At 36.6% G+C, this 21094-nt stretch overlaps 1 protein-coding gene across 1 annotated transcript; it reads right to left on the reverse strand.

Annotated features, from left to right (window-relative positions):
• Positions 1–9: 9 nt before the first annotated feature.
• Positions 10–17776, reverse strand: LOC131689800 (WD repeat-containing protein 35). The gene is made up of 7 exons (XM_058975106.1): positions 17619–17776; positions 3415–3817; positions 2913–3361; positions 2467–2860; positions 2303–2407; positions 428–2242; positions 10–371 (listed from the first exon to the last, which is right to left on the reverse strand). Exons 1-7 carry the CDS (start codon positions 17640–17642, stop codon positions 10–12), a joined length of 3552 nt encoding a protein of 1183 aa, XP_058831089.1. The 5' UTR covers positions 17643–17776.
• Positions 17777–21094: the final 3318 nt, after the last annotated feature.

The following is a 21094-nucleotide window of genomic DNA, read 5'->3' on the forward strand; positions in this document are numbered from 1 at the left end:
GTGTCTTTTTTAAACTTCCACACTTCCTTTCTTAACAATCACTGTGTGACAAAGAGGGCATGTCTTTCGTAATGTTATTTCAAGTGGATTCGCCACATGATAACATGTTGAACATTGCCAAGCTCCGGTCGGATTTGTCAATGGTTGACCTGAAGCTGTACAGGACGGGAAATGACTGCCACAGTTCGAACAGAACGTGCTGCAATCTGTTACAGGAGTCTCACAGGTAAAGCAAGTAACGTGTTTCGATTTACCATCCCGAGGATCGTAACGGGAAAAGATGCTAATGGCTAGTTCCTCGTACTGCTGACGGCGTATCTCCGGAATAGATTCAAGACCTTCTAATTTAATGAACGCTTTGGAGCATGTACCTGCAATGAGATGATAATTATTCATAGGCCATTTCTTTATATTCAAACAAAATAACCGAAAGATCTATCTGCACAACTAGACAGTGCAAGTAATGAATACAGAGCTTCAACTTCCAGAACATCTTCGTACTCTCGTAGGCGCAACGCCGTGATTACTGCACTATGCAAAACACCAGATCGAAGCTGCCGTTGAGCTAACAGCATAAAGTGATACGCTTCCGCATTGTGCCAGATATTTTCAGTGAGCATCGCATCTTCAGGGTTCATTTGAGATAGTACCATAGCTCTGTTTCCCCCTGTCAGGGAAATTTGCTTCTCGATATGCTCTTCAGCGAGCAATCCGGACAGTACATACAACTGTTTAATTCTCACAAAGTCGGACTTTTTCGTCACTTCATTTTCTGCCATTTTCATCAATAATCTTGCAGCATCCAGGAATCTACCAGCCTTCTTCTGTAGTTCTATAGCCTCTGGAAGCTTTCCTTCTTGCAGCAATTGAGCAGCGTGTTTACTAAGCAAAGCACTAATCTGTGGCATCTTGTACTTTTGGGCAAGTTCGACTGCCAAACCCCATTGACGAAGACTTATACAAGTAGACACAGCTGACTTAATGTCTCCCAATTTCAGATAGGCAGCAACAGATTGTTCGCACATTCCTACTGTGGCTAACATTTGGCCTAGCTTGGCAAGGTGTGGACTTTTCTCTGGAAGCTTATGTGTACATCCCACCAACTCATCGTACTGTTCCAGGTGGTACAATGTATCCATAAGACCTTCAACGTAATATGCTTTTTCGTAATAGTCTTTCGCACTTTCCCATGCACGCATGTTCATGAAATGATGTCCAATCTCTCGCCACGCAAATTCCATCTGCTGGTCCGATATTCCCGGACCCATCTTATACAGCTGAACTGTACGAAACCAATCACAGAGAGTTTGTCTCAAACTGATCGCTAAATCTCTACGATCGATGTCGATGTACAGTTTTTCAGCTTCATTAAATTCCCCGAAAAATGCAGAAATCTCAGCCTTCTGCAGTGCTTCGACCTGCATGTTCTTCAATCGTTTGATCAGTTGAATCCCAGGGTAATTACTGCAACGTACAAAAGCAGACTCCGCTGTTTCCAAATCCAACTTTTTTAATGAAGCCTCTGCCAACAATCGCCACAAACGGGGATGTGAGTTGTCCTCAATGAACTGTTTTGCCTCTGTGATACCTACATGCGAGAGTAGATCTTCTGTGTCTCTTAATGACTTAACCCTTAACTGAAGAACATGTTCTTTCACGTTCGGAGTAGCCCCTCCCTTGATAATTTCATCTAGCAACACGCCTGTAATTTCCAGATCTTCAAAGTTACATATGTACCCGGAACATGAAATGGGTTCCTCCGGATCTGCTCCGCGGAGAATATACATACGGGTTTTCTCCATTATCGCTAACAACTGTGGATTATCACGTGCCCAACAGATGGCCCAAACATCCTTACGTTCAATTCTTCCTTCTGTAGGTTGTCCGTCGTCCTCTCGTAAAGCCAACGTTGTTAGAACTCCATTGCAATCAATCAGTGCTGCACGAGTTGAGTTACAGTTTATGGACATTCTGTAACCTCGAGTATGCAAATAATGCCGGTTTCGTAAAACCAAATGCGGCAGAGTGTACTCGTGAATCAAACCCGATTCCCTGCTAATAAGCAACAGATTCTCGGATGCCGTCATACAACAAATTGGATCCTGGCTGAGATCACATTTCAATGGAATATCGTACGCATTGCTCGAGTCCAAATCATTTAGGACGTCCAACGCAGGAGTGTCGTCGATGTGATATTTTCTGTCCTTTTTCGCTTTCACGCTACCATGCAGAGTGGAAGCTCCCTGAAATAGAATCGGCTTTGGTTATTATATCATTCGTTACAACTTTAATCTGCGACTTTCCTTCGGAGTATGGTAGTGCCACAACAAAAACTGATCCTTGGAAGCCACAATCACATGGGTTGAGTTCATTGCGATGAAATTGGGCCGTATGTCAACATATTTGGCTGAAGTTTAGAAAACGACTTTTAAATGAAACGGATTTGAGGAATGTAAAGAAACTTACAATCCACTGTAGTGCTAATCGAATTACAAACCAATAATTGATACATAAAATCTTTACTCTTGTTGTCATTCATCAAACTGAATTCCTTAGCACTGATCTTTGTTTCGACGGCAAGAACGCAATGATCGACAGTGGCAGTCATCACGATGACCGGATCCACATGCTTCGTATAACACTGATTAGAACTGGTATCCCAAAAAGTAATTAATGATGTTTCTTCATTCTTAGTAGCTTCGACATAGCAAACCGTTTTGTTAAAATAGCAGCAGGTATAATCGGGGCGAATGTTGGCAAAGTATATGAACGAATCCACGGATAAAGCTATTCGAAGTGATTTACCTTCCCAAGAAAGGGAAGTGATCTCTTTTCCTGGAATTTTCAGGGTTCTGATATGCTAGAAAATTTAATATCAGTGCCAATTCTAAAAACAAATAAAGACTACTTACCTCTCCAAAAGGTGTGTAAAACTGAACTTGATTCGATTCCTTGTCATTAAAGTTTGTTTTCATACCACAAACTGCTATTATAGTACCGTCCTGATTCCACATACAGGAAATGGCCTGTAGAGTAGTATCAACTATTACGGGAGCATCATCATTCTCATTCCGCATAATCTGCATTTTTCCATTCTCGTAACAGATTGCAAGCACTGGCCGGTTTGGAAAAACAGTTTCATTGTACCAACAGAGCCCTACCACAGTAATGCTTTTCGAAGCAGTCAAATAAACACATTGAATATTCAACTTCATTACAAAAATCCCTTGGTTATCATAGAGGTGTAGCTCTCCGGTTTTGACACTGAACAATAATAGGCGACCATCGGGACTCCATTGAACACCAGTCAGCGATACATTCTTCAGTTCCTTGCCCCAAATCCGGTTACCGTCAACAGAACCTGCACGAAACAGTCATATCAAACGACTCTACATATGTATTAGATCAACATACCAACAATAACAGTGCCATCCTCATAAACAATACAAATTTTTTGCCCGTCACTGGTCCACGCCATTCCTTTCACAGTTGACTTCTTTCGGTCGTTAGTCATCTCCTCGTACCAGGAACCCTTATACATCATCCAAACCATAATGACACCATCTTTGTCGGAAGAAGTCAGTTTCTGCTGAGACTCATTCCAAGTCACAACATGAATCGATGATTTGTGGCCCTCCAATGTTTGATTCATGGATAGATTGCTGGGCAGCATGGCTTTTCCAGATTGCGCCACCGTTGTCGTTGCTTGTTCCAGCTTTAGGACTTTCAGCAAACCATCTTCTCCTCCAACGGCTACGTAGCCGTGCTCCTTGTTCCATGCTATGCAGTTTAGTCGAGTATTGTTCGGGATGGCGATCTGTGGAATATGTAGTCAAAATTTCGTGAATATGTTAATATTATTATATTTTCAACATTCGCTATTATAGATGGATGCCCAAGTCTAAATAGCTCACAGTGCAACAATATTGAACTAATAAGAATAGAACCAATGGTTGTTCTGCCTTTCTCAAATCAACCTCGAACTTACAAGAAATTCATATAGTTAACCGGAAAATGATCAATGATCTCAACCATACAACCAACTTAAAGACAGACGCATCAATTACTCATCACTGCTGTGTTATCTTATGACAAGCGCCATTGACGGCGCCGATGGTTGGGTGGTTAGCGTGACCGCCACCCACCCCAGTTGGTCTGGGTTCAATCCCAGTCGAGGTCGTTCAGATTTTTCAGAGGTGAGAAAAATCTGAGGTCACGCCTTCCTTCGGAAGGGAAGTAAAGCCGTTGGTCCCCGGTCCATGAGTTGATGGTCGATATCCAATCCAGATAGTGGGAGTGTCACCTCTCTGGCGTCGGTGTTTGGCCTCGTAGCGGAAATAGGCCGACGGAAAATAAACAGAATTGGAAGAAGAAGAAGGAAGACAAGCGCCATTTAGCACATTTCGAGAAAAACGATTTTTAAAGTTTGAGATTAATGCAAGGGTTTGTTTTGGGCGGAGGTATGATCATTTCTTGATTTTCTGTGCAATTTCATCTAATCTCGATCAAAAACGGAGTTGCAACCCGGGGTAGTCGGACAAGTTGAAGCTATTGGGTATCCGATAATAGTATTTTTTTTCGATTAACGCTATCAATAGAACTATTCTGACATTAGATCAAATTTCTAGTATGAGCTTCTTCAAATACGCTTTGCCAATAAAAAATTCTTTTAATAAAAATGTGATAAACGCTCGCAAGCAAAGATTCTGTGTAGCTTTTAGTAATTTCAGCTTCATCGTTTGTTAGCAACACTGGGTATTACCGAAAACTTGACAAAACTATTTGTGTCCGCAAAAATTCATTGGGCATATATTTTATTTCATTCTGTTGAAACATCCACCTCCACATTCCGTCTGCTTCAGTTTAGCGCGAAATCAATACCAGCTGGGCACAGGGAACAATATTGTCTTTCCAATATACCGTAGAGCTTCGGAGTAAAACCTGTGGGATTCAAAAATCTAGCTACAAATGATGGTATAGATATATATACAAATATTGATCCACAAAAAAACCGCGCGAACTTGGAAAATCAGCATAAAAAGACGCATAAAAAAGATTTCAGTGTATATATAAACATCGTTTCTGGCAGACATTTTAAAAACCAGCATTGTACTTCAAAGCCCCCCTCCGAAATTTTTTTCTGCTGCGCATTTGATTATCAATGTATCAAAACAAAGATCAAAAAGAAGGTTGTTTGTCACATTCAGAAGAAAATTTAAAACAAATATGGTTCTGTATTAAGATTTTCTTTAACTACTTTTATTTTTATTCAAAAAACATTCTATGAAGGCAAAATATATAACGTAATGTATACGTGCAGCCGTTAGTGCTTCCAAACAATTTTGGTAGAGTTTCTGCAGGTGGTACACGTAGTATGTTACTGCGTGTCCCGGAATATAAAATGCGCATAATTAAAATGCACGCAAATTCAATAAACAACATTCTGTTTAAATTCTACGATGGCATATTTTGATATTTTTAAATAAGTTAAAAAGTGTTGCAAGTAACCCCGTTTGACGATACACAAATTCATTTTTAATGCAATATATTGAAGTAGAATACTTCTAACGTTTCAATGTAGGGGTACCGTTTCAAAATTTTCTGCCGGAATTTTACCCGTGTTTTCGAACGTGAATATCTGCTGTTGTACTGAATGAAAAATAAGAGCTTTGCGCTATCTCATTGGAAATATTCGCAACAGTTTTGTATCCAATTGTAAATTGTAAATTGAGACACACGTATAAAAAGAGAACATAAGAAAATAATCGTTATTTTGCGTTCTGATGTTGTAAGCGTAGCAGCTGCTGCGTTTCATGTCATCTCGCATCCTTCGCTGGTAGGTAGTACATTCCATGACTACCGCCAGGCACTGATAGTATTTCATTCCAAAGATGCTATAGCGTGCTATTTTCGTGTATACACAAAAGATACAGAAGATACAATGATGACACACCACAGAAAAAGCAGAAAGCTTTCTTTCGGAGTTGAATAAATTGATTAGCGACGGGGCGGTTTGGTTCGAGAGAACCACGCCCTCTTGCTGTTTAAATTATGTGTGGCGTCAGGTGCGTGTTCAGATAAATTCATCAGCGCGCGCATTCCAGAGTGCACTGCGGTGTATAGGGGAGACCGGGGCTAGTTGGCGATGTTTTCAGTTTTCATTTTTTACCGCTTTGATTTTGATAGATCTTGCAAAATAGAACACGTTGCATGAAAGGGCAGAGTGTTGGCAACATCTCTGAATTTTATGAAAATGTTTCATACGTTGTCTTTATTTCTAGAGAAAAAATATGTGACACGGAAAAGTCGCCAACTTACCCCAGCCCCGGGGTAAGTTGGCGGTATGTGTTGGGTAAGATGGCGGAATGCTAAAAAATAAACAATCAAATGGAAATTCGATTACATCAGTTGTCCTTATGAAATGTGCCGATTGTCTTTTCAATAAAACTGTATATTGTTCAACACTTTTCATTATATTTCATTTTCAATACCCTGTCATTTTCACTTCGACGCGTACTCCATATTCAAAAGCAAATTTTCGAAATTCTTTAGGCAATTGGTCGAAATAATTGTCCCCTGCATTGACGAGAGACACAAGAAAAAGTTTCTCTTACTTTGGAGTGAATTCGAGAAATGAAAATATTTGTTGACTATTTTTGCACTGTAAATAGTACCGCCAACTTGCCCCGTGTAAGTCACCGCCAACTTACCCCAGCCGCACTTTTTATAAAAAAGCATTTAAAAAATTACTTTTGTGTATGCATAGGTGTAATATCTATACGGATACTGAAAGCTCTTTTCACGCACTATCGAAAAATATAATCATTCGGGAAATATATTGAAAACCACCTTAAATAACACAAAATGTTTAAAATTAAGAAAATTACAAAGTATGCTCAAACAAAATGTTTAACAACAAAAACACATTGGATAATGCCTTTCACATTACTTGAGGTTCACAACGAGAGACAGCGCTTTATGTCTAATAGAAACGGAAAAAAGGGGATACCGCCAACTTACCCCAACCGCCAACTAGCCCCGGGCTCCCCTACATTGAAGGGTGCTCTTTGGTTCATTTTCCTCTGGCAAACGGTAGTGCGGATGCGATTGTCGATTTCATTAGCACTAGTTGTTTCGTTGTGTGTTGGCTTATTGGATGCTGATATTATGGTTTTCTGCTGATGGTTTCAAACGAGTTACTTCGTAAAGCTTACTTACGTTTATAGAGCATTTTTACACTACCCGGGAAAACTTTGCATACTCGGTGCTCGGGGCAAGCTGGGAAAACGTTTTACATGCCATAAAATAACGATCCATATCGACAAATTAATTGTATAACAGGTTGATGTTCGACGGGATTTGTACATTCTCGATTATCATACATGACAATTGCAGGGTTTTTGCAAAAATTCCACTCTAAAAACCTGCTTGATTAGGGCTTGAGCATATTATTATATAGAAAAAGTTAGAGTAAAACGTGCTCCCAAGGCAAATATGATCATAACTTAGTAATAGAATACTAATTGGGAGAATTTAATTAATGATATCATTTAACCAACATTTTTCCCTGTAATCCTAATCATAACGTTTTGCAAAATATTCAAAAACATGAAAAATATGAAATCTTTCAAAATTATTAAAAATTGCATTTTGAAAAGTGGGTGGGTAGGGTGTGTGGGGGTAAACTTAACCATAACAAGGAGGAATAATTCACCACAACAACGGGGCAGAAATCTCGTTGGACAAGCACGTAATTATGTTTTCAGTAAGAATTTCACAAAAGCGTTGCATTAAATCGCCTTAGGTTATGCAATTATTAGGTTTTCAGAACAACTTTTCTGTTTTGTATTAAAAAGATGGGTAGGTAATGTCAGAGACATAATTGAAAGGAAATAGCACACATTTTAGGCTGTTGATACGAATGCTGTAATTTTTACTAATTTCTGAAAGGTTTTATTAAATAAGTTATTTCGGTATTTCTAATGGAAATACCGATAAACGTATATCTGATTTTCTGCTGTTGCCAAATGAATTGTTTCACTCTCATTAAATGCTCTTTACAGGGTTACTATATGAAGATCCGCATGTTTGAATATTTTAGATTTCGATGTGTCCATTAGAAATAACGACATAGCAGCCTAAAGTGTATTCTACTGCACTCCGGCTATGTCTCTGACATTACCCACCCATCTTTTTTTTCGTTTCTTAAGGAGTTTCTCTAATAAAGATTTCATAGGTAAACATAATTCCATTGTAAAAGAATTGACGGACTGCATTGCCCCGTAGGGAGATCTTACATTTTTTACCCTCAAAAGGGCAAGCTAAAATTGTGACTTCGAGAAGCATCGCTCCCACTGAAATCAAAAGCCTCTTTTTGTCGTTTGATCAGTGAGAGAAACGAAAGCCCCAAAACGCTCGATCATTTGTATTTCAAATTACAAGTTCATTGAAACTAGAGAACTGTAACTAGCCGGGCCTCTGAGAGCCCTTGCCTTTTTGAGAGGATATAAAAAAGTAGACTTTTGCAAATCGTCGCCTAGCGCTGCCATAGACAGGTGTAGACGGCGCCGATGGTTGGGTGGTTAGCGTGACCGCCACCCACCCCAGTTGGTCTGGGTTCAATCCCAGTCGAGGTCGTTCAGATTTTTCAGAGGTGAGAAAAATCTGAGGTCACGCCTTCCTTCGGAAGGGAAGTAAAGCCGTTGGTCCCCGGTCCATGACCGATACATTCTTTTACATCTATCCACCTAAAAGGAAAATTTGATTAGCTAGGTCCTAATAGCTCCGCCATATTCTAATATTTTAAAATTAATTTCAAAATAGTAATGCACAATCATGCAAGCTTACCAGAAAATTCTAAATATCCAAAGTTCATCCCACATGTCCTAGGAACACTCTGTAAAAATGCTAAGATGGTATATTTTGATATTTTAAAATTATTTTCTGAAATGTAATGGGAAATCGGGCAAGCTTATTAAAAATTTTTGAATATGCACAGGTAAAGATTCTACGATGGTATATTTTGACATTTTAAAATTAATTTCAAGAACGTAATGCGCAATCATGCAGGCCTACCAGAAATTTCTGAATGCCCAGTTTTTCCCACACGTTTTAGAAACACTCTGTTAAAATTCTACGACGGTATATTTTGATATTTTAAAAATATTTTTTTTTAAATATAATGCGCAATCATGCAGGCCTACCAGAAAATTCTAAATATGCAAAGCTCTTATCATATGTCCAAAAACACTGTATTCTTTTAATTACGCAGCCTACAATCGATGAAAGGCGCATAAATTGGCATCAGTATCCTTGCTTCGTTCCCAAGAACCAAATTATTATCAAAAATGTCAGGAGAATGGGGAAATAATTCTGTTTGAGCGCCACGAAAACTCGAATCGAATGCTCCTATTTTCGCACTATCATTTGAGCCAATGCGTTGAACAAAGATGGCAGACGCCGCTCTAACTAACGGGTTCAAATGGGTAGGGTGACAATAGAAATAAGGCGAAAATAGTCTACACACCCTATATGCTGAGCTTTTCCTTCATGCAACATTCGATCAAAATTTGATATAGGGTAAAGTGCCTATTTTCACCATACTAAGCAAGGTACCTCACTAATTCTTTAATTTCTCGCTCGTCTATCAATGGAATGCGTAAAAATTGGCTTCAACAGCTTTGCTTCGTTGTTAAGAACCAATATAATAACACAAAAGCGCTGAAAACAGTAAAATTCTGTTGTTTGAGCGCAACGAAAACTTGAATCGAGTGCCTCTATTGTTGCGCTACCATTTGACTCAATGCGTTGAACAAAGATGGCAGACACTGCTCTAACCAACGGCTTCAAATGGGTAGAGTGATAAAAGAAACATGGCGCAAATGGGTTCATCACCCTATCAAAATTATTCGGTATATTTTTGCACGTATAACAGCCGGAAGTTGGTACCCCTGAACGACTAGCAGCTGTTGCATAAAGGAGATTTCACAACCAGGTGGTGCATTCATAGCCGTAAGCACAAAGCCGTACTAACTGTTTTTAAACCGGACTAACTTTTAAGCCGGCCTAAAATATTTGGTAAGCTTTAATCAAACGATGCTGTCATTTATATGGCTGCGTTCTGATCTGCGTTACACGTCAATGTTAAAAAACAACAAATTCAAGTTAAAGAAAATGAGTAAATTCATTCCGATATTTTCTTGCAGTAAAATAGCTTTTCTTCGTCAAATATCTCGTTCCATAGGGTTTGAGAACAATTTTGTCAACTTGTTGCCGATATGTTTCTGAACATAGAACTTTAACGTGTTGGATAGTTGAAAGTTGGCCGATGATGTACAGTACTTTGTAGTAACATAATATGCACAAAAGAAAATAAATTGATATACATATGCATGTTTTTATTCAGTTTGAATAGGCGCTCGTCGAGTTAGAGGTGTAATTGGTGCCATGATAGTTATTTCTCGACAAAAATATGATTACTGGTTAAAACCCAACTGTCAAAATTCTTTTTGAAAGGAAATTCCGGACAAACCGTCGCTGGATAAACACAGTTCATAGCAGTTAATGGAAGAGAACATTTTTCTCTTTTGTTTACTGCCAACATCTGTGATTGGCGAGTAACGGTTTGTCCGGAATTTCCTTTCAAAGAGAATTTTGACAGTTGGCTTTAAAGCCGGAATTATATGTTTGTCGAGATTTCAAACTTTGATTAAAATATTGGTTAAAATATTTCAATTTGAATTTAAAATGAACTGTGAGTGTCATTCTAATTGAACATGATACCTGTCGACATGGGGGAGAACATTTATTTTCGTTTCAAGTGAATTTTCACAAGTTTGAAATAAAGATCAATTATCAATGAAGGCCTGCGAATTAAAATTATACACGTTTTTCAGCGAGGTTTACATAAAAAGTAAATAAAGATCAAACAAAAAATTAAACTTTGACAGAATGATCATTTTCTATTCACAAGCGTTATATTTATTTTTTTGGCAGATAGAATATAGATATATTTCTATAATGCATCAATGCAAATTGGAACGATTTTATTTGGTAACAAAATTTCTATGATTTTATGAATAAAATAATAAGTACATTAAAACATAAATGAGAGTTTAAAACATCCTAGCAATATATTTTTACCAACACCCTGCAACTATTTGTGCCATTTATACGCAATTTTGCTTCAAACTAACTTATGATCATTACAACAACTGACAGAATCTTATACCTGTTTGATTATTTCTATAGAGTTAATTAATATTTTAATATGACGTATTCTATATTTATGTCGTATTCTTTCTGATTCGCGGTTCAAGCAATGTTTTGGAATAATGTACCGATTGTTCAGAACTATTGATGCATATGCCAAAAATCGAAATAAATATATTGATCACCGTTGTGTTCACAATAAATCTCAAAATATTTTGTGTTCAGATGTTTTATGTGATTTTATTCTTATTGGAACATTGCACATATTTAAAATCAATTATTTACTCTTAGCTTAGAGTATTTGTGGAGCTAATTTCTAAGTTGTTAACATTCTGATTCAATTTGCTAACCACGAGTGTAGGAAAATTCATAAAATATTTCATTTTACGATCTATATCCAATTGTCATTTGTTTGGATCTATCCCCTAAAACAATAATTTTCTTCCGTTATTTACTTTTTTTGATGTGTGATACAATAGATATATGGGCAATAATTCGTGAAAATATGTTATCGATTTATATTAACGAATTAAATGGTCCCGCTTATTCTCTTAGCGATAAGCAAAAAGAAAAGAATCAAAACAATTCCTATTGTAGTTCTGCTTGTAATTCACAAAAACAACTTTGATCTGAATTGATTGAATTAATCTCAATTTATCCAAACGTGCTCTACTGTAACCCTTTGATGTGCAATTGGAATCAAGCGTGTAGAGAGAAGGAAAGAACGAGGAAATAAAAAAAATGCGGGTAGATAAACACGGTAAAAAAACTTCACCCATATTTTTTGTATTCAAATTGCCCATTTTCGGAAGTTATTCGAGCTGTCAAAAAATGGGTATTTTTTGCTTCTAACAATGGGTGCTTTTTATTCATTTCACAACTACTCGATGAGATAATGTCAATGGATATACTGATCTTAATAATGAGTGAAAAGTCATTAAAAAAATTTTTAAGCGAGTATACCTGCAAACTAAGGTTCGTAGCGGAACCTGCAAATTACCGGCCTGCATCTGAGTACGTGGCGGAAACGGAACATTTCGACAATGCTCGTAAAAACGGTTGTTTAAACTACTGAGGATGTTGCAAATATGCGCAAGTTTGGCATTTTTAGAGCAGCCAAAAGATCCAGCCACCAAAAATATATCCAGTTGGCAGTTTTATTTTGTTAAGTAGTTAAGGAGACAATAATGTGAAATGAATGTTATTTTATGTTTTTTTTAATTCAGAAATAATTCTATTGACAGTATTTTTCATTCTGGCGCGATTTTCATGAATGAATATTTTTCACGCGTTTTGTTGTAACAGTTCTGCGAAAAATAAAGAGTAAAGCATACCCAGGTTGACGTACAAGAGCTGATTCATTTATGGAAACGAACTCTTTACCCACTTAATGGGTTATTCCACTTTTATTGAAAATGCGTAGTTTTCGACGCATTAAGTGGTATTTTATTTTATTAGTGTAGTTCGACAGTGCTTGTCTTTCCTACCCGATAAACTGGCTTATTTATTTCCATCTTTATTGCGAGCAAAGGGAGCCATATTTATCCAGAAGAAAGCCGAAGGGAGGATTGAAAATAACGAAATGTGTGCAGGAGAAGCATGACAAATTTTTGCATATTTTGTCTTCTTCCGGTAACATGATGCTGCCATTTGCATTGCTGCGTTCTGATCAGCAATACACGGCTATGTTAAAAAACTGTACAATAAAGTTAATTTAAAATTCACTGTTAATGCTATTTAATAGTCTGAATATTTCGAGAATTTTTTATTGCTCAATAAAATGGTGAATCGACATCTTGTTGAATATAACATAAGTATTGTATCAAATAAAATATTTTTTTGAGCAATTTCATCACAAGATGGCGGCTCTGCAGCATTTTCACCTCATGAGCGTTTTTTGGAAGGGGTCCATGGTCGGAAATCTATCTCGCGCGATTTTTTACCATACGGAATCAGAAAAACTAAAGTTTTTTTCTGATTCCTTATGTCAATAGCGATGTACGTAGGATTTTTTCGATATTTTGATTTTAAGCGAAATGGCGCAGTTTTGAGTGATAAAACGTAGAAAATGTCATAAAAATCTACACAAAATCAATAAAAAGGTAAGCAATAAAAAATTTAATCCTGCGTACGTGACTGGAGAAATCAATTTTGAATATACTGTGAAAATTTCAAAGCGACCAAAAATCATTTATTCGAGTTACATTTCCGGCCAGTGGTTTCGAGAAAAACGCGGGTAAAAATTGCAGTACACATGGGTTATACATAAGAAGCGTTGCGGCAAAATTGAAAATTTCTCGACAAACGTATGATTACGGCGTAAAAGCCAACTGTCAAAATTCTCTTTGAAAGGAAATTCCGGACAAACCGTTACTGGCTGAATACAGTTCACATCAGTTAATGAAAGAGAAAACTTTTCTCTTGCGTTTACTACCAACGTTTGTGCTTGGTGAGTAACGGTTTGTCCAGAATTTCCTCTCAAAGTGAATTTTGACAGTTGGCTTATACGCCGTAATCATATGTTTGTCGAGATTTGTATATTTTTGAATTGTTTTCGTTCTCCATGTTTTGGGATATCATATTTTACATCCTAAAGCACATTTTAGACTAATAAATAAAAAATCGATTGTTTTAAAATTTTACAGTGGAGTAACCGCTAAAACAATTTATTATTTAAGATCCATAATTGACTAAAACTTTATTTTGCTAATAATGGTGCATACTATCGAGAACGTTATAGAGTTGTAATGTTAGGCGCTAGCCACTCCAAGGGCTTGAAGAGCTTCTCTAACATTACACTTAGTAGTCAGTTCAGCCAAATCTGACTGTTCCAAATTAAATCAAATGCTTATAGAAAAATAGTGGAAGCTTACCTCTTTTGAAAAGTTTGTATCAGTTGCTGTTCTGCAACACATGAAAAATGCCAGAAAAATTATTTATTTGCTTCAGATAATTATGTCGTCCATGGAATGGAAATCTGAAATTTTAGCCTGGTGGGGCTTATTATACCATCCTACCCAACTAGTCTACTAACCATGCATATAGAATTTGGCAGACCTACTTTGTTGAAAATGAAGTAATTCAAATTATCAGCACGACTACCCAATCAAGCCTGAAATACCAAAAGTCCAGTAATTTCAATTAATAAAAATTATAATTGTTACTATGTTTTAATTGCCGCAAGGTTCTACTGTATCGATTTTGTTGGCTATTTTCGGCAAATTTGAGACTAAGAGAAACGAAAGCAATGAAATTGAAAGACGGATAGGTATTCTAGAGCGAATCAGTTATAAACTTAGAACGGAAAACTAGAACTAGGCAGGCTCATATGGGCATGATCGAAAGGAAATGTGAAGAATTTTTTGCCTTCTGCATAGTAGGAGTTGGGCGTTCCACCCAAGTCTACCCGCCTGATGAGTTATGTTCTACCATAGACCATGCGGTAGCTGTGTCATTAATTGCTATCAGCCATCCGTGTGTGCGGAACGAAAAAATAAAAATAAGTAGTTCAATCACAATAGGATCGGTGCGACACCGATAGCTTGGTGTCGATTGAATGCATACGTCACGGCTTGATGCTAGCAGAAAGGGAGAAGAATGATCGCATGGTCGTTCTAGGCGAGGATTTGTGAAGAATTTTTTGCCGGCGTCGGCGGTAAAACATGATGATGAGTTATGTTCTACCATAGACCATGCGGTAGACTTGGGTGGAACGCCCAACTCCTACTATGCAGAAGGCAAAAAATTCTTCACATTTCCTTTCGATCATGCCCATATGAGCCTGCCTAGTTCTAGTTTTCCGTTCTAAGTTTATAACTGATTCGCTCTAGAATACCTATCCGTCTTTCAATTTCATTGCTTTCGTTTCTCTTAGTCTCAAATTTGCCGAAAATAGCCAACAAAATCGATACAGTAAAAATTATAATTAGTTATTTCCTATAGTCTGCCATCTGTCTGATAATGAATTGACAATTATAAATTTACAAATTGAACCTGATACTGGATGCAAACAAAATTTCTTGGACCAATCGTTCTGAATTTTGCACACTTCTTCTTCTTCTTCACATCATTGCCCAGGCAACTACAAGAGCTTTTTGCAAACTGCTAAATATTATTACTTTACAATAACATGTTAATCGTTGTTTTAGCAATAATCGGACTTTGGTTTCAAAGTACTACAAAAAAAATCGAAAATCGGCCAAAAAATAAAAGCTCCCTTGACTACTTGTGAAATGCTGTGAAAAACAACTGTGCAAATGTCTCAACGTTTGGTCCAGTAGATTTTGAGTTATGGTGTACAGCTTTCGATGTGGCGTCAGACTGAAAAGACAATCTTTGCATCGAAAAAATTAAAGTATCCAATTTTTTGCCGATTATACCTTACACAACCCCCCTTATGTTCCGACACGATTTAAGCGATTTTTCCGTATTCAACTTTTTGCGTAATTTTGCCAAGTCATCTGTCTAGTCTCAGCTTTCACAGCTCTTTCATACCCTGTGCATATCTGTTCTATCATAAAGAATTAAACGAAAATTTGTACTACAGCGGAAATGCAAATCGTTCAAGATATGCTAGAAAATTATAAATTACGAAACAATACAAACAAGCTCCGATAACATTTAAATAACGATCAAAATGATAATATTTGTAACAGTTTGTTTGCCGTCATATTTAAAAGTGTTACTTACACAGAAAAAAATATTTTGTAATTTTAAGTTTATTTTCATGCACATATTTGGAGCATGAAAATAAATGTAAAATTAAGTACACGTATATGTCTGTAATATGAATGACATGTAATATTACACGAATGAAAGTGTAAAGTTGTATGCTTTTCGATGCTCCAATTGAGTGCATTGATTTTAACGTAATTTTCAATCAAAGTTTTGATTCAATCTTTGTATGTTTACATTCGTATTGATTTACATGTCGTTTAAATTTCATTATTTTTTTGTGTGTAGGCTATATGGCATGGCTTCATTTACAGTTTTTTATTCAATCTTAGTTTTGAACTCTTTCGAAAGCAGTAAAAATATAAATAAACTTCCACTTGCTTATGGTGTTCTTTGAGAGAAGATAAACCTAGAAAAGGGAACAAACTGTGATTATATATTCTTTTCCTCGTGTTAAAATAACTAAAAAATGTGAGCAAATTAAACTTCACTCATTTTGATAGCCATAGGTAAACTAACGAACGAAAATAATTTTCATCTCTGAATCCAATTATAAAATTTCGTTCGACAGTTTTTTTCAATATGATTCGACTTCTGCTAACCTACAATATAACTCTTCGATGTGGCATTTTGAAATGAGCGTGTAGCACCTTCTAGATATAAGACGATAAAGAATATTTAAAAAAAATGCATTTAAAATTCGATTACACCTGTTTTTCGTACGGGATAAAACTTGCTTACTTGCACTCATATGATTTTTGTGCAACATGGGCCATAATATTGCACATAGAGTTCGAACAATTGAGATGTATGCAAGAGGAACATGGCGGCCTTTTACACTGTTTTCATTTGGCTTCAGGATGCAGCCATTTCTGTAATGACAGGTACTAACGTCTTAGGCCGGACTAAACTCGGGCCTAAAATCAAAGATAGTACCGTGTGGCGGTACCAACTAGATTCAAGCTTACCGCTATCAATGCCCTAACAGTAACGTAGTTACTGAGGGGCTATGATGGTATATTAATATCAATATATCAAAATAAAGATCAAAAAGAAGATTGCACCGTTTGGAATCAAGATCCGTCTTGGTTTGGAATGTGGGAACATCGTTTGGAATAGGGTTGCCAGGAGGCTGGTTATATGTGCTAGCAACTTGCATGCAAGTTGAATTTTCTTGCATGTGCTCGCTAAAAAAATGCTTTGAAAAGTCATCCTTTTTGAAAAATCATTGCTAGCGCTTTTAACCACGATTCAAATGTTTTCGAAATGAAGACATATCTGCACATCTAAGGTTTGTTCCAGTACATGCTTCTTGCTCCTAGCTGCTCCGAAGCAAAACTGCTCTATTTTACTTCGGTTTGACACCAGAAGAAAATACGGGAACGATTTTCTTCCTGTTTGCTCCGGAATACTTCCAGTTTCATCTGGTAATGGAACATACCTATTGACTAATCCATGTGCAGTTGTGTTAGTGCGAGATTGAGGTTAAATCGGGTGGAATTTTCGCCAAATGAAGTTAAATCAGATGGCGAATTGAAAACATCGCGTTATATGTATGTTGTCTATGCACATTACAATTGTGTTGGTGTCCTAGACGTTAAATAAGTCAACACTTTCGCTCTTCCCTTTCTGAAAAACACACACTTACGCTTCTGGAGCATAACGGAATCTGCCAGAAATTGCGCGTTTATCCAAACTTGTATAGCTCTTATAAGTAATTTCTTTGTACGCACCTTTTTACTCAAATAAATAAACATGTTTCGATTGGATTCTACTTCATTACAACAAATTTCACCTAGTATAAAAATATTTCCACTCGCAGTAAAATTACACCTGCCATCGACAATATCTTGTTGCGATTTGTTTACACCAACAGGTTGCCATAGTAATAATGGATGTCGACCAAACACGGAGCTGTTCTTGAGATAGAGAGAGAGAGAGAGAGAGAGAGAGAGAGAGAAAGAGAGCACACAAGCCGGTCGGTAAAGTGAAGACAAAATAAATAGGGTGTTGAGCCTATTTTCATCATATTTCTGTTATCACTCTACTCACTTGAAGCCGTTGGTTAGAGCAGCGTCTGTCATATTTGTTCAACGCATTAGCTCAAATGTTACAGTGATAATTGGGGCACTCGATTCGAGTTTTCGTTGCGCTCAAACACGAGCATTTCATCATTTTAAGTGCTTTTGTGTTATTAGATTGAATCTTAACAACGAAGAAAAACTGTTGATGCCAATTCATACGCATCGATTATAAACCGAGTAAATAATGAATTAGTAAGGTACTCTGCTTAATAGAATGAAAATAGGCGTTTACTCCATGTTTTAAAATTCACCAGCAACTCATCTGTATTTCGATAACTTTTTGTTGTTAGAGAGCGACGCTTCGAAACATCAGCGTACAACATAAACGAAACTTGTTTATGTCCCGCGCTAGTCATCGGAGAGCTCAACAACTCACGATAGTTGCCACATTCAAATCTGTATTTAAAATTTATCCAGAAGCTTCCAAAAAACAATATTTTGACAATAAAAAATTAATTGTGATAACCGATCACAAATAAAACAATCAGATTGATTTTATTTTATATCTGGAGAACAAATGATATCTAAATTTGGCGTTTTTGTTCTATGCCTTAAGGCTAGTTTACAGTTGGGTAAATGGGTCACGGGATTTGTGTCGGGATTTGATCAAGGAAAATTTTCCGTCGATATCTCTCCAAACTGTCAGAACAAAAGTTTTGCTGCTCCTAAAAAACACCAACATTTTTAAATTTTTGCAACAAAATATTGAAAATTGGACATTTTTAGAACAGATCATATTTTTGGCTTCAAAGTACTACAAAAAAAATCAAAAAAACAAGAAAAATGTAAAAGGTCCTATTATAACCGGCGTAATGATGTAAAGAACTGTGCAAAATTTAAAACCGATTAGTACAGTAGATTACATTGCAAAAAAATTTTCTAGCGAGTCGTCTCCGAAGATTCAGTCACCCGCTCAATTTTAATTATTTCGCCATGAAACTTTGAGGAAATATTGTTTATTTATGGCATTATTATATGGAAACTGAATGAATATACTAACACTATGTATCGCCAAAATTTTTGAATAATATGAGTTTAAACCGCGTTAAACTTACCTTATTTTAGGATAAGGGAATTTTGAATCTCTAGTATACTTACATTTCGGTTTCTTCTAAGCTGAATAATTTTTTATAAGAACGACGGTATTGGAGAAATATACTCAAAGTCTAGCTGATCCAAACTCTCAATGGACTGATCTTCGGCTTCAGTTCATCTCATTTCGAAATTCCGCTCTGCTTTCTGAATTCTCAAATAATATACAGTGCAAATGGATACATATAATAAAGAATAAATTGTATTAAAAAACAAATAACTTTTTAATATTTGTATTAAACTGCTGGAAAATCAATCCAGCAGCACGAGTTCTTCCACCAATTTGCCACCACGTCAACTTCGCACACAAAAACTGTTTATGGGAAATCACAGTAAACTTCACCAAAATGAGGAGCGAATGTCACATGTTATGCAAGTCAATGTTACTAAGGGACCATTCATAAATTACATAACGCGAAAATTGCCCAAAATTGACTCCCACTCCTCCCATGTAACAAATTTCTCTATCCCCCTCCTCTATTACGTAACAAATTCCTCGAAAAAAATTTTTTGTTCAGTAAAAATATGTTACGTAACGATCTAGGTTACTCCCCCTCCCCCATATGTCACAACATGTCACAAACTGTCGTATCCGATCCCCCCTAAACGCGTTGCGTAATTTATGAATGGTCCCTAATGTCACGTAACATTTGAGATTTTATAAAATTTAATCAGTTACGTGTTATTTCACATAAATCAGACAAGTGAATTTCTCAGAGTGTGGGAAACAATGCATTACACATTTTATAGATTTTTAGTACTTGACATAGGTTTTTCTACCATTTAATTCCACTATGTTTGTACATTTTCTAAGAAAAGAAATGTCCTTATGCAATCCTGCGATTTTTTTTCCTGAGGCTATTAAATTTGTTATAATCACTTGGCTTGGTTGCCATTTTCACAATATATACGCGAACGGAGGTATTGTAAAGGAAAACGGATTTTAGGACAAAACTCACTCATAAAAAACAAGCATTATTCGTGTCGTCATAGAAACTCGTTCAGTTGTATACTAAATTGAATTGTGCCCTTTAATTTGTTCACGACGACATGCCCCAACCCCAACCCCAAAGCTGATAACATTTCCTATGCTTATAATAGGTTTCTTCCAGTACACGGAAGTTGCTCCGGTGCAAACAGAAACCAAAATACTTGCTCTTTTTTATTCCGGTTTGCTACCAGAAGAAGATAAAAAATATCGAGAGGCACGACTTCCTCCCTGTTTGCTCCGGAGTATCTCCAGTTTCTCCTGGTACTGGAGCAAACCTAATGTGCATCATATCATATTTGTTTCGATTTAGAATTTATTGTTTTAAAGTAATAGAAATGTAAACCAGACAGGCAATAAAATGGTATTGGTGACTACCTTATCTGGCTTTCATCTACAGGGTTTATAAGCTCTAGGGTAGAGCTTCATGTACCCCCATACGGCCTGTTTTAATTTTTGATATTTGTAATTCTTATAAGCAGTTGCAAAGCTTGTTTACAGCTTATACTCATATTCAAAGCTTGCATAGAGCCTATAAGTATCTAAGAGCTACTATAAAATGAATATAATGTTGCTTTAGTGCCTAGTGGTTTCTTGGAAGACAGGGCTATGTTACAAAAATCAATAAGTATCATTTTTAATGAACTAGAAAACGAAGAAATATCTGCACATTTTGCAGACTGCGGGTGAAACGGACATGTGGTGCGAAAATGATGATCCTAATAAAATTAACTGTTTCTAATGGATGTTTTGAATAGATTGTGGTTCTTCATAAAATATATGTTCAATTCGTGGTAAAAATGGTAAAAATAACGTTTTGGAGTTCGATTCAGAGTTGAAGCAAATGATGTTTTCTAATATCGTTTTTGCCGTTGTCGTAAAGACAGCTATACAATCAGTTCCAATGATCAATCACAATCACCTATACAAAACTGGAAAGTTATATATTAATTGGTAACATTAGTTCCGCAATTAGTAACATCGGTTTCTCGATTACACTCAGCCAGAGTATGGTACATGCACAAAGTCGTCTACCTTTTCCAGG

The sequence above is a fragment of the Topomyia yanbarensis genome, chromosome 3 (genome assembly GCF_030247195.1).
Source record: "Topomyia yanbarensis strain Yona2022 chromosome 3, ASM3024719v1, whole genome shotgun sequence".
Lineage (NCBI taxonomy): Eukaryota > Metazoa > Arthropoda > Insecta > Diptera > Culicidae > Topomyia > Topomyia yanbarensis.